This window comes from Saccostrea cucullata, unplaced genomic scaffold (assembly GCF_032062105.1).
Source record: "Saccostrea cucullata isolate Sc308-1 unplaced genomic scaffold, CSIRO_AGI_Scuc_v1 ctg387, whole genome shotgun sequence".
In the NCBI taxonomy this organism is placed as follows: domain Eukaryota; kingdom Metazoa; phylum Mollusca; class Bivalvia; order Ostreida; family Ostreidae; genus Saccostrea; species Saccostrea cuccullata.
The window spans coordinates 47,895-72,045 of NW_026927209.1; the positions used below are offsets into that span (position 1 = coordinate 47,895).

A 24,151-nucleotide genomic window follows, 5' to 3' on the forward strand; every position below is an offset into this window, starting at 1 on the left:
ACTTTTTGATCGTTTCACTTATATAAATCCTTGAGATGTACCGAACAAATGCAGCACATCCGGGCTTTTTCAAAATGGCGCAGTTCAAGACGTGAAAAAGTTGCAGTGATAGAAAACGGCACTTTTTTCTTGTATGTTTCAACATTACAGCTTTTATTTTGCTACCAGGGCTAATTTTAAAAAACTGGTTTTGAATAGAGTTTTTATTTGCTGTTGAATCTTTATAATTGTCATGTATTATACACAAGAGCTCGGTTTCAGAATGGTGTTTTTATGCGTTTTCGAGTACAATCAGTGCAATTACCTACGTAGCTTTATTTAGCCACTCGAAGTATCATAATTCAGTGGTTTTAATGCAAGTTTTTGCGAGTTTGCTTTTGTATTTGAAATGGACAAAAACTTGTAAATATGTCAGGTCCAGCAGCGGAGTGCACTGTCACTATCAGTGACTACTTTAGGTCCCTGATACTAAGTAACTCTTGATTTGCATGTTATCTGTCAGTTTACGTTTATATATTTACATTTCCAATAAATTTCCCCAATGATTCTTTACAAAATAAAATGCAGTTCATTTTCTCATGAACTACATTACATATGTACCACGAATAAGCATGAATATCTCCATTGTTACGTTATAATACTGCACTTGATGTCAAAAAATATAGTATACACCTATCCACTGGTTGTGAGTGGGATAGCTCTTTTATCAAACCCACGACAGGGAACTATTCCCGAGGGCTTGCCCGAGGGGAGTAGTTCCTGTCAAGGGTTTGATGAAAGAGCTATCCCACTCACAACCTGTGGATAAATGTTTTATTATACTGATGTATAATTACAATTTTTGAGGTTTGAATTATTTTTTAGTAAGATAATACTACAAGAATAATCTGACATCATGATGACGTCACAATGCTACTGAAGTCATTATGACATCATCAGTCAATAGATTTATCGCTGGAAATCAATTTGCTGGTGGCAAAAATTGCATGAAAATTTTCGGAGGGTGGATAGCAAAAACTATACCCCGGGGTATAGCTTTGCTATGCGTAGACTATCAAAGATAGCTATTTTACCTTCTGAACTTTATATAGGAAACATTTTAACAGAAGTATAATAATGCATGCTGTTTTGCTTTAAAAATGACAGTTGAATGTGGTAAATTTATGGCAAGTCATCAGAAAAAAAATGTAAATATATGAAATAAATTAAATTTTTGAAGATTCGTGAGGTATAGGAACTACAACGCCTAACGCCGGCATATCTATCATGAAGCGCTAACGTTCTTCATGAAATATGCCGGCATGAAGTGTCGTATTTCATAACCTCATGACTTTTCAAAAATTTATTTCATTTCTTAAATGTAATATGTTCTACAGTGTGACTGTTGGGGTGAGTGCAGTTTTGTACTATCAAAAACCTAAACCCAGTTTACATTTGTACTGCCTGTCCTTGGTTCATTAAAAAAATGTACATATTGTCTAGGGAGCTTGCTACAGGAGCGGTGCTTCGTGCTGCACTCGCTATTTTAAGTCTGACACTAAAACTGATATGGCAAGTGCAGTTTCATTTTTTTTAATGATTTTTCTGCAACTTTATGCTCCTCTCAAATGTGCATTTTGCATTCTGTTTATGTCATTGTACTTTTCAATAAAATTCTTCAGTCTGCATTTACTTATAAGTTCAACTTTTTCAAAATCAACATTTATTTGTTTATGACATAATAAAAATTTCTTTCTAATTGAAGACTTCCCATGCACTGGAATTAAGCTTCTTTCAACTTCTTGTATTTTTTTGGACAAATTCAGAAATACTCAAGCCCTTAAAGTGAAGAAATTATACAAATTAAATCATTTAGTTTGAGAATACAAATGATAGTTTTATGGTATTAAAATTCAAAATTGCGTCAAATTTAAGTTTGCAATTTTTTTTTTCACAAAAAAAATTGCTGCTATGCATATGCCACCCCATTTGCTCCGCACTATAATATAGGATTATTACAAATTTGGAGTTTTTCAAGTGACTGGTAAAAATTTCTTTATGTATATTATGTGATTACCGGGGTATATGATTTTTAGAAAAAAAATCATAAATACCAGGTACTGATATTTTTACCCAAAATGTTTGTACACTGATTTCTATCTTAGCAAAGTATTTGAGATTTTCTCCATTTCTTATAGAATTTCAGGATGTCATCCAAACGCCCTGCTGAGGATCAAGGAGGGGGGTCTAGTTCTGGACCCCCAGCAAAGAAGCTATTAACAAGGTTTGAACCAGTGAGGATAGGCACTATAGGGAATCTGGTAAGCTAAGAATGAGTATTCCTGTAATTACAAAAATGATACGTAGTAACTTTAATTATAAAATGTAATAATAGTTATAAAATAATAATAAGATATAATAAATGTCCCTGCTAACACATATGTGCAAGTTTTTATTTGAAAGACCAAGAATGTGAGAACTATACCAATTTGTAGAAATGGCACAAAAACAAAATATCATGCAGTTGTCTATACCAGAATATACTTTAGGTGCATGAAATGGTGATTCACTTTCAAGGTTTATAGGAAAAAATTATACTTATTGTTATAAGAAAACACTGGAGCAAAGGAAAAAGGTCTGAAAACATGGGGTATTATTTAGAAAACATAATATCAACATACTAAAAAATCAGCTCACTAGCTACAAGCTGGTGCATAATATAAAAGAAAAGTTAGGAGAAAAACTATGATGGAATGGCAGTTTGATGGACGAAAAGTAACACTATTACTTATTATATATGCTTAAACTGTTTCACGATGGAGACATGATAAACTTTTACATACAGTGTTTTACTATGATCATTGTTTCCTTTTTACTTATGACTTCAGGAAGAACTGGACATGAAGGTTTTGAGGTTTCAAAACAAGAAGTTAGCTGAGAGAATAGAACAGAGAAAGAGGGCCGAGGATGAGTTAAAACGTCGTATTGACCAGCTGGAGAATCGACAGAGGACTGACGACGCTGTTCTTATGATTGTAAACAGATACTGGAACCAGGTCTAATCCTCAAACTACACCTCAATATGTTTATACTCTAGTATTCAGCATATAAGATACGGGGAACTCTTAAGATGTATTGTAATATGCAACATGTATAATATGCTGGAACTTTCAGCTTCAGTTTTCCATAATTTTGGTACGATGCAATTATAAAGTAACTAAAAAAAATATTACTGTAAATCATTAAATTTGTGTGACAACAAAAACTTTTTGCAAGATCAGAATTTTCACAGAATGTGGTCATTGAACTATGTAAGCTTATAAAGTAATACTAATTACTGATATACACTAGAATGAAAATGAAATTTATGCGAGCACATCATCTTGTGTGATTCAACAACAAAGATAAAGTTTTAGCAAATAGATAGTGATTAAAAGACATTCAGCATATCTGTGTATAAGTTGCATTAATTATTTGTTATTGAAAATTCGGCATATGCGTGTATATCAGTATTACATTATTTAAATACAACAGAGCTATGTTCTTCTATATGTGTGTATTTTTCCATAGCTTGATGAAGATATCAGAGTCCTTTTGCAAAGATTTGATGCAGAGACTGCAGATGAAACAGAAACTAAGAGTAAGTAATGTTGATCCTTTTTTCATGAGTACTTATGCCCTGTTCACACGGAGAGTTAAATTTGAATTAAACATGAAGTTACTGCGAATTGGCTTCGCTTAGAGTTCAAACGGAGAATTTAATGCGAATTAGTTTAATGCGAATTAATTTACTGCGCATTAAATAACTTCACATTAGCTCTGTGTGAACGCTAAGCGAAGCTAATTCGAATTAAATTCTGATGCATGCGTAATGGCAAAATTTAGTCAAATACCTTTTGTCGATGGTCAGCTATAGGTACTTGTGCTATTTTTGAGTGAGAAACTAAGGAAAATTTTGTTAATCATTAAAATGTGTATATACAGACACTTTGCCATTATGTCAAATGGATTTGCTTCTGCAGAAGGTGCCTTGATTTGCAAATGACGTCATAATAGCCGTGCTGACGCCGGGCTGCAGAAGTAAAATTTTAATTTGCATTAGTTTACTTCGCATTAGCTGTCGTGTGAACATATTTAATTCGCATTAGTTTGATTCACATTAGTTTACTTCGCATTAATTTACCGCAAATTAAACTCTCCATGTGAACAGGGCATTAATACCACAAAATGACTTGTTTGATCTAAAGTGCTAAAGCAGGAATACTTGAATTAACATTTATTAATCAAGTGTTTTTGTGTGTATTTCAGCAAAATGGAAAAGCATAATTTTATTTTGTGCCTGGTTCCCCTAAATGAATTATGCAATAATAAATGCTCTATGTTAAGAATCTTAAGTAATTAGGAAATTTATGATATATTATTCTTTTGTAAGATCTGTTTGATTTGATAATCATTTAGCAGATATAGTAATGTTTTCAATGTTGTGTATTAAGAGGGAAAGTGTTAGTACTGTGAGTTTTGTCTTCTTACATTCATGTTGATTTTTTAGATGAGAGTGATGAAACAAAAGCTTTCCTGACTTTGTTGTCCACGTGGGATAAACAAGAACTGGAACAGAAACTAGGCCAGCGTGTGGAATTCTCCAAACGAGCCATAGGAAAGCTGCTGCAGGCTTTTGACAGGTTGTTACAGAGAAACGAGAAACTCAACAAAGGCATACAGGAGAAGGTGAACAAGGAGGTCAAGGAACTGGAACTGTCTGCCAGCGGAATCAAAAAGGAGCCGAGTGAAATCAAGATGGAGGTAGAGGAGAAGAAGGAGCTCGAGGATGATGTGGGAGACAAGGCAGTCAAAACGGAGGAAGATGGGGAGACTGAGGCCAAGGCTGAGGAGAAAAAGGAGGGTAAGATAGGACTTCTGTCAAACAAGTGTAGGTAACAGGGTCAGAGGGGAAAAAAGGAAGGTAAGATAGGACTTCTGTCAAACAAGTGTAGGTAACAGGGGCAGAGGAGAAAAAGGAGGGTAAGATGGGACATACCTAAAGAGGGAGGGGCTAAGGTAGGAAAAACATCTAAACCTTAAAAAGGAGGATAAGGTATGACTTCAGTCAAACGTGTGTAGTTAACAGGGTGTAAAAGTATACAGTACCTGTGAAATATTGTCTATTAGCACTCACTTGAAAACAGACAACAGAATACTACTGAACTAAAATGAAAACTGAAAAGGATTAGAAAATTAGTATATGCTTAATTTCATCAACAAATATGTTCTTATCCTTTGAAGTGAGTGTGTTTGTCAATCTTGTGTAAGAATGCATCTCATTCCAGATATCTTTATACTCTCTTTGTCTGTTGTAGAGACGGAGAAGCCAGAAATCAAGAAAGAAGTAGAATCAACAGAAGCTGATGTAAAACCCACAGTGAAGGAGGAGGAGCCCACAGAAGAGAAACCAGAAATTCTATCCCTGCAGGAAATCGTCAAGGAAGAGTTGGCGGAACTTCAGAGAGAGAATCGTCGCCTTCACAATAACGCCACGTACTTACACCAGCGACATCACGAACATACACTGGAGGTATTATAAATAAAAATATATACACAATAACGCCACGTACTTACACCAGTGACATCACGAACATACACTGAAGGTATTGTAAATGAACATGTAGATAGTGAAACAAAGTTTGTGTATAAATCATTGAAAAGGCATTAATGAAAATATGATAATTCCTAGTTTCTAAAGAAAATGGTGATTTATTGATAGGTAGCAGAGCTGCAGGATAAATTAACAGCTGCTGAAACAGAGATTGCTGAACTCAAGAACAAGATGGATGACCTTCAGTATTATCATGGCTGTGCCAGCGCCCAGATAGACAAACTTGATCGACATCTGAATGACGCCATGCAAAAACTGAAAAGTTTTGAGGACACAACCATTGTCCATGATGTATCAGGCAAAGGTGTAACTGGAGTAGCCAAGAGCAAGGTATAGAATTTCACATGTGTATGAGACTGGTGAGAACCATGTAAGTGTTGCAGAATCTTCTGACCTTGACCTTCTCTATGACCTTGACCTAACTATTCCTTATCTTATGTTAAGCTCAGTTTAAAAGTAACCTTTTAAGGTATTTTTTAATTACATATACTTTAAGTTTGATGAGATTAACTATGAGCTGGAGGAGCAGAGAGAACTGGCCACCAACAGAATGATGGAACTGGAGAAACTCAGCAAAGAACACCAGGAGGCGCTGCAGGAGGTGGAGAAACTCAAAATGGATGTAAGCGGGCACTACTATAGACTCATATAAAATTGATAAGTAATGTAAGACTTTTGTAGTTACTTTGAAGAGATGTTCAGGGCTAAGCTATTACAAAATAGATGTATTTATTGACATGCAAGCTTAAAGAACGCACTTTGGGAAAAAACTAGAGTATCAGTGGATTAAAAATTCCTCGTATAAAGAAAATAACTTGTAGCAAAAATTGAAATATCACTCAGAATTTTCAACACTTCCTTATCAATGGTTGTCCTATTGTACTGTAATTTTGGGTTGTTTTAGCTGCAGCACTTGCCTGAGAGTGTAATTGTGGACACGACAGAGTACAAATGTCTCCAGTCCCAGTTCTCGGTGCTTTATAACGACTCCATGCAGATCCGGACCCAGCTGGAGGACACCAGGAACTTACTCCAGACCAGCAAGAACACCCATCTCAGGCACCTAGAGCAGCTTGAGGTAAGAACACCTATCTCAGGCACTTGGAGCAGCTCGAGGTAAGAACACCCATCTCAGGCACTTGGAGCAGCTCGAGGTAAGAACACCCATCTCAGGCACTTGGAGCAGCTCGAGGTAAGAACACCCATCTCAGGCACTTGGAGCAGCTCGAGGTAAGAACACCCATCTCAGGCACTTGGAGAAGCTTGAGGTAAGAACACCCATCTCAGGCACCTGGAGCAGCTCGAGGTAAGAACACCCATCTCAGGCACCTGGAGGTAAGAACACCCATCTCAAGCACCTGGAGGTAAGAACACCCATCTCAGGCACCTGGAGCAGCTTGAGGTACTAAATTCATGGTTTATTGCATTTACAAAGGTGGTTAAAGTTATATTTATCCTAACACTTTTAGCAGCAGAAGATGAAATGCGGGTTGATCTTGTTTTCTGCAGTGTGATGAACTAGAGACCCAGAAAAAACTGCGAGCTGAGTGCATTCAGTTGGAGGATAATTTGGCACAGGTCAGGAGGGAATATGAGATGTTGAGGATCGAGTTTGAGCAAACTTTGGCTCAGAATGAGCAGACAGGTAGGGTTTACTCAGACAGAATTCAAATTTACATACCGGTATACATACCTGTACTTATAAGAGAACTTAAATGTTTATTAAAAGTCAAGCATATTAACTACATGTGGCAGTGATTTTATTCCTCTAGCTCCCATCAATCATGAAATGAGAAACTTGATTCAGAGTTTACAGAAACATAATCAGCAGTTAAAAGCAGAAGCCAGCCGCTCCAGACGAAGAGCAAGGGAAATCCAGGCAGAAATGAATAAGGTTGGTTAAAACAGACTACACACCACAAATATTTCAAATCTTAATGAGTTTGCATACTATTTGCAATATTGCTTTCACGGCTAACTGAAGTGTTCTGGAACCAAGCCTAAACAATTTTGAACTGACCCAACCCGAAAAATTATGAACCATGACAGCCCTAATTTGTAAGAAGCATACTCTAGTATTGTGAGAAACCTACAGTAAAAACGTATAAACACGGATATTGCGAATTCACGGATACAGCGAAGTCATCTTGGATCCCCGGCTATATGAATTTAATGAATTACTTATATGGTTATAACGAATTATGGATATAGTGAAGTAATTTCATAGGTCCCATGGACTTTGTTAAACTGCGTTTTGCTGTAATTACAACAATGGTATCGCCAACCAGGTTTGGAAGAACATAGATAAATTTATTATTTTTTATCTAAATTTGTACCAGATGAAAGCCGAGGGATTTAAACCAGAGGAAAAACAAGAGCAAGCAGAAAATCCAGCAGGGGGTGGTGTACAGGGTGATTCTGGTGGATCAGGAGGGGGAGGGGAGCCCGGGACTGCCACACCCACCCAGACAGTGCCCTCACCCCCACACACAGGAACTAAGACTGAGGGGGACCCTGGGAAGGAGGAGGATAAGGAAGACTTTGAGTACAGGGAGAAAGGCAAGACTGACCTGGAGGTCATCAAGGAACTGAGAGCTCAGCTCAAGTAAGTCATGATATGGGGCTCAGCTCAGCTCGAAGAAGTCATGATATGGGGGCTAGCCTCAAGTTAGTCATGATATGGGGGGTCAGCTCAGCTCGAAGAAGTCATGATATGGGGGATAGCCTCAAGTTAGTCATGATATGGGAGCTCAGCTCAAGTAAGTCATGATATATTAGAGCTCAGCTCAAGTAAGTCATGATATATTAGAGCTCAGCTCAAGTAAGTCATGGTATACTGTAAACCAACTTTTATTTGCGACGACTTTATTTCGCGATTAACCTGTTGTAAAGTAGTTCGCGACGATAATTTTTCGCGATCAAGCCTTTTTTGGTTTTGTTTTTAACAGAAACAGAGACTTCTAGGACCAGTTCGCGGCGAGAAATATTCGTGATGACAAGGCTCTCGCGAACCTCGCGAAAATTTCTCGCACGCGAATAAAAGTTGGTTTACAGTATCAGAGCTCAGCTCAAGTAAGTTGATACATGTATGAGGGTTGATCCAAAAGTTCGTGGAATTTCTTCATATTTTATTTATTTATAATTGAAATTGATTAAAAATTGCAAAACAGAATATAGACACTTGTTGAATATTTTAAATAAAATACTATTTTGGATATTTGTGATAGTTACTCTATGGCAGTTGCCATAGAAATGGATGTTTGGAAATGCGGGGGAGACATCAAACATTTATTATCAATTTAATTCTTAATTCTTGAAATGAGAATAAAATTGCCCAATGTGTTACAGAAAAAGAAAATTATGTCATTATTACGATTGCCTGATCTTTTATAAACCTTTGTGTGAGATTTTTAATGAGTTTACTGGATATTTAGTTCATTAGTTGAAGATTTATTGTTCATCTTTAGGGTGTTAAACAACGTCAAATTTAGGTGAAGTCATAAGTTTTATGAAAATCCCGGGACCACTCTATCTTAACCGCGTATATTATAGACATATGATTGGGAAAAAATGCATTTAGCTACTGGGTTCCAGTGTCGTAAGAAAAGAAAAACAGAACTTTGATCCATGGACGTTGATTAAAGATGTGGCCGCCTTTTGGAAGCTCTGTTTTAAGTGTTTATCCCCCTAGACAAATTAAAAGCGTTAATGGACGTTGTCAGCTGACGTACTCTTCTTGACATTGCTACTGAAATTTGAATATCACATGGAAAGATGGGGAGTATTTTGAAATATGAGTGAAAAATGAAGATAAGTTGTTACGAGAGGAAACCCAGGCTTTGCTTGAGAAAAAAAAATGGACAAAAGTGCAGTATTTTGTAGAATTATGTATTTGAATTGAACAGTAGAGTGAGATGCTTCTAAAACGTGACGTGACATACCTAACTTAACGTTACGTCGAAGTCTCCCCCGGGTTTCACAACTATCCATTTTCAGAAAGCTCGTGTGACCTTATTGGTAATTGGAACGGGGTGAAATTTTCCAATATTGTTGCAGTATGACTCTATATTATTAATATGCCTATTGTTTGTTTTCAACAAATCACGATAAAATTTTAGAAAGAAATTCCACGAACTTTTGGATCAACCCTCGTATATTAGAGCTCAGCTTAAGTAAGTGAGGGAATGAGGGCTTAGCTTGGTCTGATCAGAACAATGGCATTTGGGTGAAATAAAACTGTGTAAAACATAGCTTTGTGAAAAACGTTTGGATAAATATTTTATTTATCCAAGGAGTTACTTTTAGTATAAAATAAAGTAAATGTGTAATACAGGAATTTTAACAATTTTATGATATTTTAATGTACATATGTAACTCAGTATTATTAAAGGTACAGTTCCTACAATAAAATTGGAGTGCTTTCATAAGTATTATTATTAACAATATATGTACCACTAACTCTACATGTATCACGAGAAGCAAAAAAATTAAACTTATTATTTCTAAAACAAAGCATTAAATAAATTATGGAGGAAATAAAAAAAATTAAAGGATGGGCTTGATTTTACCATGAATGGAAAGTTATATTTCATATTTGTTTCAAACCAATTTCTTTTTATTAGGTATTTTAAAAGGTTGGTGTCAAGTGATAAATGCATGTCAATTTTGTTTACTTGTTTTTGTTTTTATCAAGTTAAGAGCTTGGAATTTACCAAATTGAATTTATTTTTTGGCCGTCATTCATCTTAAAAGAAATTTGAAAAATCAATATATTTCTTATACTGAAATCAGTTTGCTTTTAAAGATGAAGGTGTTGGGATTTGTGTACAAGATATGTACATTAATTTGTTTTGAGTTACAACTTTCCATTTATATTTAATGATATTAAGTATATAATACTTATTGTTATTCCCACTAAAATCTGATGTTTAAATGGTATATAGTCTTTTGTGGGAAGTATCATGCTAACTTTTTTTATCAAAAGGACAGTATTTCTATGATTCTTAGATAGTTTAAAATCAAAATTTGACAACAGGGCCAATTGAACCAATTAGAGAAATATTTACAAGACACATTTATGACTTACAGATGTTTTTATGAACAGAAAAATCTGTGTACACAGAGCAGGTTAGAATGTAGAGTAATGTCCCTTGTAAGATTTGTATGTCCTTGTAATTCAGACAAGCCCAGGCCAGTCAGAAAGAACTAAAGCTTCTACTGGACATGTACAAGAGTGCTCCAAAAGAACAGCGAGACAAAGTACAGGTAGAGTCAAACAAAATCAAACAGTTATAGTCTTATACATTGTACATAAAGAAAACTCATGGAATGGGAATGACTGTATCCTTTAAACAGGAAAAAAAGAAAAGCAATTTTTTTTTAAATTATTCAACTTGCATTTATGTTTTATTTCATTGCCTCATGATTCATTTCAGTTAATGGCCTGTGAAAAGAAATTCCGACAAGAAATTGATGATCTGAAAGCTCAGATCAAAAGAATGCAGGAGAATGAGAGAAAGGAGAAGAGGAAATTAGCAGAAGAGGACGCCATTAAGAAGATCAGTAAAATGGAGGAGAAAATCACAGAGCTCTCCAAGAATTTAGCAACCCAAAAACAGGTATAGAGTAGTCTAAAAGCCGCAGCATTCAGAGAGATTATCAAAAGCATGTTCTCGCCTTCCCCCAATACCTTCATGTTACAAAGCAGAAATGTCACAAATCAAACATTTACATGCAAACTGATAAGAATAAGAAATATTGATATAAGATTTTTATTCCATTGTTTAAGCTGTACTGCCACAACAGGTAAATTTCTATGCTCCAGCAAACTGTGAAATTGTTAAATAAATTGGGATACTCAATTCCCATTTTGTATGAGGATTACTTTATTTAATTGAAGAGGAGGCAGATGTTAATTAATTGTTCAAGCTTTATAAGATGTGTTTGTGTCCATAGAGAGAAGAGGCCTTGTTGAATGAGATGGAGGTCACAGGTCAGGCTTTTGAAGATATGCAGGAACAGAACATGAGACTTTTACAGCAGCTAAAGGAGAAAGATGACGCCAACTTCAAACTCATGTCAGAGGTAACAAACTATCATTATATGGTATGGTGCAAGGATCTGAAGTTGAAATTTAACCAGTAGATAATAGACAAAATAAATGTTTATGGTCAACTATTGAAGAAATATATGTAGATATTATAAATGAAAAATTAAATTATGCTATTAAAAGAAAATATGAACATATTTTACATAAAAAAAAAATATTCGTACACTGTTTCTGAAAGTTGATCAATGTGCCCCATCAGGTAGATTTAAAGTGTTCTTATTGGTCTATACAGAGAATAAAAGCCAATCAAATCCAGAAGTTGCTGAGAGAGGAGAAGGAGGTTCTGGCGGACCAGGTGGTGACCTTACAGTCCCAGGTGGAGGCACAGAACCTGGTGGTCCGCAAACTGGAGGAGAAGGAACAGATCCTGCAGAATACGCTCTCCACAATGGAGAAGGAGCTAGGGTAAGAACACACACTCCACAATGGAGAAGGAGTTAGGGTAAGAACACTCTCCACAATGGAGAAGGAGCTAGGGTAAGAACACACTCTCCACAATGGAGAAGGAGCTAGGGTAAGAACACTGAACACAATGGAGAAGGAGTTATGGTACAATGAACACAATGGAGAAGGAGCTAGGGTAAGTAACACACTCTGTCCACAGTGGAGAAGGAGCTAGGGTTAGTAAAACATACACTCCACAATGGAGAAGGAGCTAGGGTAAGAACACTAAACACAATGGAGAAGGAGTTATGGTACAATGAACACAATGGAGAAGGAGCTAGGGTAAGTAAAACACTCTGTCCACAGTGGAGAAGAAGCTAGGGTTAGTAAAACATACACTCCACAATGGAGAAGGAGTTAGGATAAGAACACTGTCCACAATGGAGAAGGAGTTTGGGTAAGAACACACTATCCACAATGGAGAAGGAGTTAGGGTACACTGTCCACAATGGAGAAGGAGCTAGGGTAAGTAAAACACTGTCCACAGTGGAGAAGGAGTTAGGGTAAGTAAAACACACTATCCACAATGGAGAAGGAGCTAGGGTAAGTAAAACACACACTCCACAATGGAGAAGGAGCTAGGGTAAGTAAAACACCCACTCCACAATGGAGAAGGAGCTAGGGTAAGAATACACTCCACAATGGAGAAGGAGCTAGGATACGTGAAATACACTCTCCACAATGGAGAAGGAGCTAGGGTTAGTAAAACACACTCTCTACAAACTAAATGGAGCTAGGGTAAGAACACACTCTTCACAATGGAGAAGGAACTAGGGTAAGAACACGCTCCACAATGGAGAAGGAGCTAGGGTAAGAACACACACTCCACAATGGAGAAGGAGTTATGGTAAGTAAAACACACTGTCCACAATGGAGAAGGAGTTAGGGTAAGTAAAACACTGTCCACAATGGAGAAGGAGTTAGGGTTATTAAAACACACTGTACACAATGGAGAAGGAGTTAGGGTAAGTAAAACACACTGTACACAATGGAGAAGGAGTTAGGGTTATTAAAACACACTTTCTATAATGTAGAAGTAGCAGGGTAAGAACACACTCTCTACAATCTCTGTGTCCAGTTGAAATTTAAGCTAGAATATCAAGTTATTGGTGTATTTTGAATTTAAACCTACATCATTGTATGACAAAGGCATAGATAGCTATTTACCTCAGTACACTACAGGCAGTTTTCCAGTATCTGTAACATTACTTTCAGGTTAACTCAACAGGCAATGGAGATGCACAAAAGAAAAGCTGTAGAAAGTTCACAAACAGCAGCAGACTTAAAACTGCACCTTGACAAATACCAGGCCCAGCTGAAAGAGGCTCAGGTCTCTGTAGCTGAAAAAACTGGGGCAGTGGAACAAGAATCCTTTAAGTACAAGCGAATGCAGGTAATTTTTGTGAAACATAAAGACTCTATATTCAGTCTTTCTACTTTTCTATCAGGGCACCTCAAATACTGTAACTTAAAGTCTAGCTTATGCTGCACACTGCTCCTGTTTTGTTTCTTGAATAGCATGAAAGACACATAAGGATTACTTTGTCCTTGGTCTATCCTGCGTTTCTCTATGGGAACTTGAGAAGAGTCATTCATTCAAAGGAAAGAACTCTCTTATTTTATATCACTTCAATCTTAAGAAAAGGATACACCACAGATGTGATAATTGCAGGGAATCAAATTTTTAACTTGGGAATATATACACATATAAGAAATATCTTTATTGATCCTCATAAACATTAATGTAATGGAATCGTTCTCAGATAGTGTACACTCAAGTTTGTTCAAATCATGAGCTATGAGGTTAGGATGGGGCAGCAACAAGAGATCAAATTTATATAAAGGAATACATAGAAAACTAACATTTAAAATCTTCTTTTCAAGAATAACAAAGTCATAATTATTCATATAACTGGTTATACAAAAGCCCCGACATCTAGTTAAGAATCAAATTTGTTCAAATGAAGACAACTTGAGGTAGGGAAGGGCCACAGTTGGAGTTATGAGTGGAATTGCCTCCAGAAATGGATTAATTAAGAAGTTCAAAGTAGAAAGACTGGCTGTCTTAATCATTTTATTAGAGCATCTCTGATCAAGCAGATGTTTTATTTATATGTCTTGGAAATTTGGTAGAATGACTGGTCTCTTTATTGCAATTGGGCATGATGAAATTTATTTTTAACGGCACACATTCAGTCTAATATGCAACTGAAAGATAATGATGATACTGGGTCTTATTGTACATAATGCAAAATTCATTGAGATAGTCTATGTAATCATTGATTACTTATCTTGTTAATTAGACGTGCTAGTAGATCATATCACACACTTGTGATACCAATATTGATAAATTTCATTTTAACTACTCTAAACCAACTTTTATTCGCATGCGAGAAATTTTCATGAGGTTCCCGAGAGCCGTGTCGTCGTGAATATTTGTCACTGTGAACCGGTCCTTAAAGTCTCTTTGTCTATTAACAACAGATGCAAAAAAAGCTTGATCACGAAAATTAATCGTTGTGAACCAGTGTTCCCCCGTTAAAGTCGTCTAAAAAAAATGTTGGTTTACAGTAATTTTTCTGTTGGTCCAGCTTGATTAGTTACTTTTGTTTTTTATCACCAGGAGGAGATAGTCAAGCTACAAAGGAAGCTGGAGAGAAGTAAAAAGATAGAGATGGCTGGAGCAGCAGATGAGGTCCTGATGGCAGAAATAGCAGAGTACAAGGTAAGGGGTCAAATGGCAGTATATATTTTTGATGAAGAAATCACAGTTAGACAAGGCCCCTGGGACAGAGGTACTTGGGGGGGGGGGGGGGGTTAACATAGTCTGAAATAATTTAATTGTTTGAAATATGCACTTTGGTATTAATCAAAACAGGAAATAAAATTTATAAAAGGGCAAAAAAAATGGCCCCAGGAGAGGACAATGCAAGAAAGCATTTTCTCTTTGTTACTCTGCTAGGTATAAATATAGCAGAGGACAAGGTCAAAATTGTGGAATTCCATGGCCTCTGGTTTAAAACATGAATCAAATTTCATTTGTTGGAAAGTTGTACAAGATAAGGGGTTAAATGGGCCTCTTGTTAAAAAATAGGATATCACACACTTCTGATACCAATAGGGTTTAACTATAAACCAACTTTTATTCGCGTGGGAAATTTTCATGAGGCCGAGAGCCATGTCGTTATATTTCTCGCGCCCTTTTGCACTTGCAAAAAAAGCGCACGAAAATTAATTTTGAACCCCGTTAAATTAAAGTAAAGTCGCCAAAAAAATGTTGGTTACAGTTTTGTTATCAAGAAATTATGCTGTGCAATTTGCAGATGAGGTCCTGATGGCAGAAATAGCAGAGTACAAGGTAAGGGGTCAAATGGCAAATATCACAGAAGACAAGGTCAGGGGTCAGAGGGCAAAAATAGAGTACAAGGTAAGGGGTCAAAGGGCAAAAATAGGAGAGGACAATGCAAGAGTTCAGCAGGCAATTATAGCAGTGGACAAGGTAAAGGTCAGTGGAAAATAGAAGAGTACAAGGTAAGGGGTTAAAGGGCAAAAATACAGTAATGGGCAAATATAGCAGAGTGTAAGGTAATGGTCAAAAGGCAAATATAGCAGTTTACAAGGTCAGCAGTTTACAAGGTAACGGGTCAGAGGGCAGAAATAGTGATGTACAAGGTCAGAGGTCAAAGGGCAGAAATAGCTGAGCATAAAGTAAGGGTCAAATAGCAGAAATAATGGAGTACAAGGTAAGTTCAATATTTATAAAATCAATGTAGGAAGGTAACTGTCTGGCTTTCTAGTTGAGCAAATATAGCTGAGTACATTGTAAGAGGTCAAAGGGTAAACTTTGCACAAAAAGGTAGTCTACTTTTATTTAAGGATAGATATGCAGCTTTTCATGGGAAAGTAGTTTCTTCCATTGTGCTATTTCTTTTAAATATGAACTTAAAAGTTAATCTGCATTCACTTTCTTCCATTGTATCATTCCTTATTTAAAGTGGAAACTTGTAGGATATGTGGTAATGATATTGATTTTGTTCATCAGCATGAATATTGTGAACAAGAAAGGAAAAAACTAGATGAAATATTTATTTCTGTCGATGTAGTACAGGAATAGCATGTTCTTTTCACTTTGTCAGAAATGTTTTTTTTTCTTTTTTTATACTGCATTAGAATTTTTAAAGACAGAAAATAAGTGGTCCACATTAAAATTTCATCAGCAATTTTTAGCTCTACTGGTCAGAGACCAGAAGAGCTTATGCGATAGTAATGCGTCCGGCGTCCGTCCGTCTGTCTGTCTGTCATCTGTCCTTTTCCGTCTGGTCATAAACAATTTTTCAAAACGCTACTCCTCCTACAATTTTAGTCTGATTTCAATATAACTTGGCACACAAGTAGACTACACTAAGATACATAGAATAGTGCATGGGTTTTTAATTTCAATGAACGGTGTTGCCATGGTTACTAAAAATAGAATTTTCTGTGAAATTCCTTTAAAACGCTATTTCCACAGTTTTGGTCTGATTTCAATATACTTTGGCACACAAGTAGACTACACTAAGATACAAAGTGCATCGGATTTCGATTTCGATGAACGGTTTTGCCATGGTTAGTAAACAGAGAATTTTTAAAACGCTACTCCTTCCACAGTTTTGATCTGATTTCAATATAACTTGGCATACAAGTCGACTACACTAAGATACATAGAATAGTGCATCGAATTTTGATTTCGATGAACGGTGTTGCCATGGTTACTAAAAATAGAATTTTCTGTGAAATTCCTTTAAAACGCTACTCCTTCTGCAGTTTTGGTCTGATTGCAATATAACTTGGCACACAAGTAGGCTACACTAAGATACATAGATTAGTGCATCGGTTTTTAATTTAGATGAACGGTGTTGCCATGGTTACTATAAATAGAATTTTCTGTGAAATTCCTTAAAAACGCTACTTTTACAGTTCTAGTTTGATTTCAATATAACTTGGCACACAAGTAGACTACACTAAGATACATAGAATAGTGCATCGGTTTTTAATTTCGATGAACGATGTTGCCATGATTACTAAAAATAGAATTTTCTGTGAAATTCCTTAAAAACGCTACTTCTTCTACAGTTTTGGTCTGATTTCAATATAACTTGGCACACAAGTAGACTACACTAAGATACATAGAATAGTGCATCGGTTTTTAATTTCGATGAACGATGTTGCCATGGTTACTAAAAATAGAATTTTCTGTGAAATTCTTTAAAAACGCTACTCCTTCTACAGGTTTGGTCTGATTTCAGTATAACTTGGCACACAAGTAGACTACCCTAAGATACATAGAATAGTGCATCAGTTTCTGATTTCGATGAACGGTGTTACCATGGTTACTAAAAATAGAATTTTCTGTGAAATTCCTTAAAAACGCTACTCCTTCTACAGTTCTATTTTGATTTCAAAATAAGTTGGCACACAAGTAGACTACACAAAGATACATAAAATAGTGCAATGGTTTTTGATAAGTACATACCAGTAGAGCTACAGTCTCGACAGAGACTTCTGGTTTCTTGGGGAAATATATCAGTTCTTACGTAGTTTGGTATGTTTTGTGGATTGTGTAACATATGGCTTTTCATTGGCATACATGTAAGAAAAATACTAGATAACCAGTTTCAAAAACACACTGATGTGGGGGGTCAAAAATAAAAAGCCAGTGTCAAAATGTTAAAACACAAAACCCATTAGGGACACCATGTAGAGAGTGCTATTTCATATTTATCTCCCATTCAAAAAGTAATGTTTTAATTTGATGCAAGAATCTGCTTAGTTTTGAAAACCTAAGAGTGAAATTTTTTATAAATTGGTAAGTCCTACATTCCCAAAATACAGTAATATTTAGTACATTGACATCAGTGTCTATTAATAAACTGAACCACATCAACTGATAAAATATTGTCCTACAAAAGTCAGGCTGTCATTTTAAAAAAAAAACTTGTTATAATCTAGTATTACATATATTATCTTTTCGCAGGAACAACTGACTTGTCCTTCCTGTAAAGTGAACAAGAAAGACGCAGTTTTGACAAAGTGTTTTCATGTGTTCTGTCTGGAGTGTTTAAAGACTCGGTACGAGACGCGACAGAGAAAGTGTCCCAAATGTAACGGAGGATTCGGTGCCAATGACTATCACAGACTGTACATATCCTAGCAGTACAGACAGTCGGTGGGAGGGGGGGAGACTCCATATATCCTAGCAGTACAGACAGTCGGGGGAGATACTCTATATATCCTAGCAGTACAGACAGTCGGGGGGATACTCTATATATCCTAGCAGTACAGACAGTCGGTGGGAGACTGAGTGAATGGGGTCATCTACAGTAGTGAAGTTGAGCTTTTCTACGACTGTGTGATCATTAATTCATTTCACAACTCTGCAACATCATGTGTCAGTTATTTAATACAAATTTCTGCTACATGAACTCACCATTTAATATACTACATGATATACATTTTTATATTTGTTCATACCATGTGTATGTCTGTAAAGTATGTAAAAAAGGAGTAAAAGAGATGTATGTGTAAAATCAACTTAGATCTGATATCAGATGCCATGTCATGTTAGATTTCTAGATGTGTGTATTGAGTGCAAATTGTGTTTGGTATTCCATACACATGTGTCATGGTTATGTGAATAAACTGATTTTATATGTGTCTGTGACTGGTCTCAAACGATCTGTAAGGAACAAAGAGAAGGTCTTCGTCCTCCATTACCTCACTTTATTTCTCAGACACAAGTGAATGTGAACAACAGATTCAGACATGGCAGTCATTGAATATGTTTATAAAAATGACAGATATCGCTTATAATTTTTAGCTCACCTCAACGAAGTTGGGGGAGCTTCTGTAATACCCTCGGCATTGGTGTAGGCGTCAGCATCCCAGGTTAAGTTTTTTGGAGCGGTTTTCTTTTAAAGTACTTCTGTGTCCTATATTGATTAGACATGCATGGTAGATGCTTTTAGTGTGTTTCATTGTACCAGTCAAAGTTTCAGATGCTGTAATTTCAGCAAAGGAATGACCAGGTTAATGTTTTTGGAGCAGGTTAATATTTTTGGTGTAGGTCTCATTTCCAAGGAACTATAAGCCCTATGTGACCAAACTTGCATGGATGATACATCTAAGGATGCACACACTACCAGGCTTACTTCGGATGCTGAATCTGACCTACATTTTCCGCATGAGTGAACAGGTTAATGTTTTTGGTGGTCTCATTTCCAAGTAACTGTAAGCCCTATAATGACCAAACTTTTGTGGATTTTAGAAGAAATAAAAGAATATATAAAAGGGCTTTTTGTTAGAACAAAACTTAAAGCAATATGAGCTGCATGTTTGACATCGGAAAATTTTATTGCAAATTTGCGATTAACTAATTTAATGACAGAGAAATAAATTATTTATAAACTTCTGTTGTTCATATTCCCGATGGAAAATTTTTTATTAGCTTTGATTGAAGCAAAATTGAATTATTGTCGTCCTGTACAATAATGATTTCCTATATAAAACTGTATGTTCGGTTGTACAGAAATATTTCCTCTGAAACATTTTTAAACTTTATTTTGGGCTTATTGGTCATAAGGGTTTAAATTACATACAAATTAATCATAATAGCACATTTTACCAGCAAAATAAAATTTTCGAGGATACAGCTCATATTGCTGTAAGTGGACTGAACAGGGTGAAAAACCGACAAGATATTTTCTTAGTTTAGAAAGAAGAAATTTTATTAATAAAACTGTGAACCAACTCATGCACAGCAATGGTAATATTATTACCTCACAGGAAGAAATTTTATCAGAAATTGAGAAATTTTATAAGAACCTATACTCTTGCTTTGATAATAAATTACAAGATGTGAATCTAGAACATATAATTAATAAAGATGATATCAAGGTTCTGGATGACAACATGTCCAATAATTTAGAAGGATGTATAACATATAAAGAAGTCCTATCTGCGTTAAAAAAAAATGAGTAATGATAAAAGTCCAGGTAATGACTTTACAGTAGAATTTTTTAAATTTTTTTGGAAGGATCTTGGAAGCTTTCTTATCAGATCAATAAATTTTGGATTTAATGAGGGAGAATTATCCATAACTCAGAAACAGGGAATTATTTCTATATTACCAAAAGGTGATAAACCAAGAGAATTCCTTTCAAATTGGCAACCAATATCACTTCTTAATACTACATATAAAATTGCTTCATCATGTATAGCAAATAGGATTAAAAACGTTCTCAACTATTTAATTCATGACAATCAAAAGGGCTTTCTTAGAGATAGATTTATTGGGGAAAATACACGAATGATCTATGATGTAATTAATGCCACATATGATAACCATATTCCTGGTATGATATTACTAATAGATTTTGAAAAAGCATTTGACTCCATATCATGGAAATTTATGTACAATACGTTGCAGTTTTTAGCTCTTCTGGTCAGAGGCCAGAAGAGCTTATGCGATAGTAATGCGTCCGTCGTCCATCCGTCTGTCTGTCCGACTGTCTGTCTGTCTGTCTGTAAACAATCTTTCAAAATGCTACTCCTCCTACAGTTTGGGTCTGATTTCAATATAACTTGGCACACAAGTAGACTACACTAAGATACATAATTCTTTGTTTCGATTTTTGATTTCGATGAACGGTGTTGCCGTTGTTGCTAAAAATAGAAATTTCTGTGGAATTCTTTCAAAATGCTACTCCTCCTACAGTTTTGGTCTGATTTCAATATAACTTGGCACACAAGTAGAGTACACTAAGATACATAATTCTGTGTATCGGTTTTTGATTTCGATTAACGGTGTTGCCGTTGTTATAAAAATAGAAATTTCTATGAAATTCTTTCAAAATGCTACTCCTCCTACAGTTTTGGTCTGATTTCAATATAACTTGGCATACAAGTAGACTACACTAAGATACATAATTCTGTTTATCAGTTTTTGATTTCGATGAACAGTGTTGCCTTGTTACTAAAAATAGAAATTTCTGTGAAATTCTTTCAAAATGCTACTCCTCCTACAGTTTTGGTCTGATTTCAGTATAACTTGGCACATAAGTAGACTACACTAAGATACGTAATTCTATATATTGGTTTTTGATTTCGATGAACGGTGTTGCCATGGTAACTAAAAATAGAAATTTCTGTTAAAAAATCTCAAAATGCTACTCCTCCTGCAGTTTAAGTCTGATTATAATATAATGTGGCATGCAAGTAGACTATACTAAGAACATAAAGAGACTTAATCAAGGATCATTATTCTTTTTATTGCTGTGGTAAAGTTTCAATTCCCAACTTCTTAAGAACTTTTCTCTTCCTTTGCTATAAGTACAAACCAGTAGAGCTTCAGTCTCGACAGAGACTTGTGGTTTAATTTTGGCCCTGACCTTATTAAATGGGTTTCAGTACTATATAATAAAGCTAAATTATGTGTTATTCAAAATGGCATTTTCTCTAAATTTTTTGAAATCGGTAGGGGTGTCGTCAGGGTGACCCGATATCTCCGTATTTATTTAACCTTTGTGTAGAAATTTTAGGACATATGATACGACAAAATAAAAATATCAAAGGCATTAAAATAGGGAAGGAAAAAGTTTGTCTACTACAACATGCAGATGACACAGTTCTTTTTTTGGATGGATCAGAGAGTTTTAAAAGTGCACTTGATCTTCTTTTTCAATTCTCAAAATTCTCTGGATTAAAGCCTAATATTTCAAAAACAAAAGCAGCCTGGATTGGATCTAAAATTAAAACAGAAAATACTTTATGTAGTGATACAGGATTAAAATGGACAACTGAACCATTTACTGTTCTAGGCATAACATACACTACAAATCTTGAAAAGATGGAAGAGCTTAATTTTGATAATAAATTTAAACTTATTCAGAAAGAAATAAATCATTGGTCTAAAAGAAATATTTCACCTTTAGGAAAAATAACAGTAGTAAAAAGTTTGCTTTTATCAAAGTTTACACACTTATTTATTTGTCTTCCGAAACCAAGGGTGCAGTGGATACAGCAACTAGAAAAAAAACTCTTTATAAATTCATTTGGGGAAATAAAATTGATAAAATATATCTCGAAAAACATTACAGTTAGACTTTGAGAGAGGTGGATGTAGAATGACTAATATAGAAACATTTATTAAATCCCTAAAATTGACATGGATTAGAAGAATATTTACAAATAATTCAAACTGGATAAACATTTTTTCTGAAATTACTGGTTGTAATATTAATAAACTTTGTCAGGTTGGATCTGAATATTGTAAACAAAGGGCAAAAATCATACAAAATATTTTTTGGAAAGAAATTTTGCTTTGTTTTGCTGAATTTTTAGAAAGTTTTAATTTTCATGATGTAGATATATTGTTAGAACCATTGTGGTATAATAATAAGATAAAGATTCAAAATAAATGTGTATTTTATAAGACATTGTATGAAAAAGGGTTCCATGTAGTGCATGATTTATTTGATACAGAAGGCAATTTTATTAGTTATGAAAGTATCACAAATGATTATTTAGTTAAGTTGCCATTCACTACTTATGAGGGACTAAAGCAAGCAGTTTTATACTCATGGCCAAATGTCAAACAATTGTCAAAAACTACTTCTGGTAAACCATACCAACCTGAATTTTTAAAAATACTTTGTCAGAATAAAAAAGGATCCAGAAATATTTATGATCATTTAATGTCTAAAATACAGCACAGACCTATTTGTGAAAACAAATGGGCTATTGATTTAAAGTTGGAATCTGATTTTAAGTGGAAACATATTTAAACAAACTTAAAATACTTAACTAAAGATTCAGCACTGATATGGTTCAATTATAGAATTATTCATTGAATTTTAGGTACAAATAAATACTTACACTTGTCTAAAATTAAAGATTCTCCACTTTGTTCAATATGTGAACAAGAACCAGAAACAATTAAACATTTATTTTTTTACTGTCCCCAAGTTTCTGTGGTTTGGCTGGCACTGTCAGATTGGATTTTTCAAAAGTCTGGTAAAAGAATTGAATTTGATGTAAAGACTGTTAGTTTTGGTAGTTTTGAAAAAGATCATGTAGCTATAAACTTGATTATTCTGTTAGTGAAGAAATATTTATTTCAGCAATCCAGAAACAACTCTTGTATTGTTTTCAAAGATATTTTGAGAGTTTTATATAATTACTATACTTTAGAAGAAAAGCTGTCAGAAAATACTTTTTATAAAAAAAGATGGTCCAATTGGAAATGTCTATTTAATGTGTCAAATTTTGAAAATGTTCTTGACTAATTATTGTTAATATACTTAGTGTCTTCTTTTCCAACATGTATGAACTTGTGTGGATGGTACATCTTGGTATGCATACTACCAGACTTGCCTCAGATGCGACCTACATTTTCGGGTTGAGTGAACAGGTTAAAGTTTTTAGTGCAGGTTTCATTTCCAAGATACTATGAGCCCTATAATGACCAAACTAGCGTGGATGGTACATCTTGGTATGCAATAAACACTACCAGACTTGCCTCAGATGCTGAATCTGACCTACATTTTCCAGTTGAGTGAACAGGTTAAAGTTTTTGGTGCAGGTTTCATTTCCAAGATACTATGAGCCCTACAATGACCAGACTTGCATGGATTGGTACATCTTAGTATGCATACTACCAGACTTGCTTCGGATGTTGAATCTGGCCTACATTTTCCGGATGAGTGAACAGGTTAATGTTTTTGGTGCAGGTTTCATTTCCAAGTTACTAAGAGCCCTATAATGACTAAACTTGCATGGATGATGCATCTTAGGATGCATTCTACCAAACTACCTTTGGATGCTGAATCTGACCTACATTTTCTGGATGAGTGAACATGGTGAACATGTTAAAGTTTTTGGTGCAGGATTCATTTCCAAGTACCTATGAGCTCTTTAATGACCAAACTTGC

The 24,151-nt window shown here is 35.2% G+C and overlaps 1 protein-coding gene across 2 annotated transcripts; it reads left to right on the top strand.

Annotated features, from left to right (window-relative positions):
* Positions 1–33: 33 nt before the first annotated feature.
* Positions 34–18,876, top strand: LOC134273721 (E3 ubiquitin-protein ligase Bre1-like). Of its 2 annotated transcripts, XM_062755924.1 has the most exons (21): positions 34–131; positions 2,178–2,300; positions 2,868–3,035; positions 3,550–3,619; positions 4,529–4,882; positions 5,337–5,551; positions 5,741–5,962; positions 6,129–6,254; positions 6,537–6,710; positions 7,142–7,277; positions 7,405–7,526; positions 7,972–8,237; positions 10,813–10,897; positions 11,068–11,250; positions 11,588–11,716; positions 11,974–12,146; positions 13,401–13,578; positions 14,809–14,910; positions 18,199–18,366; positions 18,413–18,445; positions 18,523–18,876. In XM_062755924.1, exons 2-20 carry the CDS (start codon positions 2,187–2,189, stop codon positions 18,419–18,421), a joined length of 2,994 nt encoding a protein of 997 aa, XP_062611908.1. In that variant the 5' UTR covers positions 34–131; positions 2,178–2,186; the 3' UTR covers positions 18,422–18,445; positions 18,523–18,876. The 2 variants fall into 2 exon arrangements, with proteins under 2 accessions (XP_062611908.1, XP_062611907.1); XM_062755923.1 differs by having other exon boundaries at positions 35–131; positions 18,199–18,876.
* Positions 18,877–24,151: the final 5,275 nt, after the last annotated feature.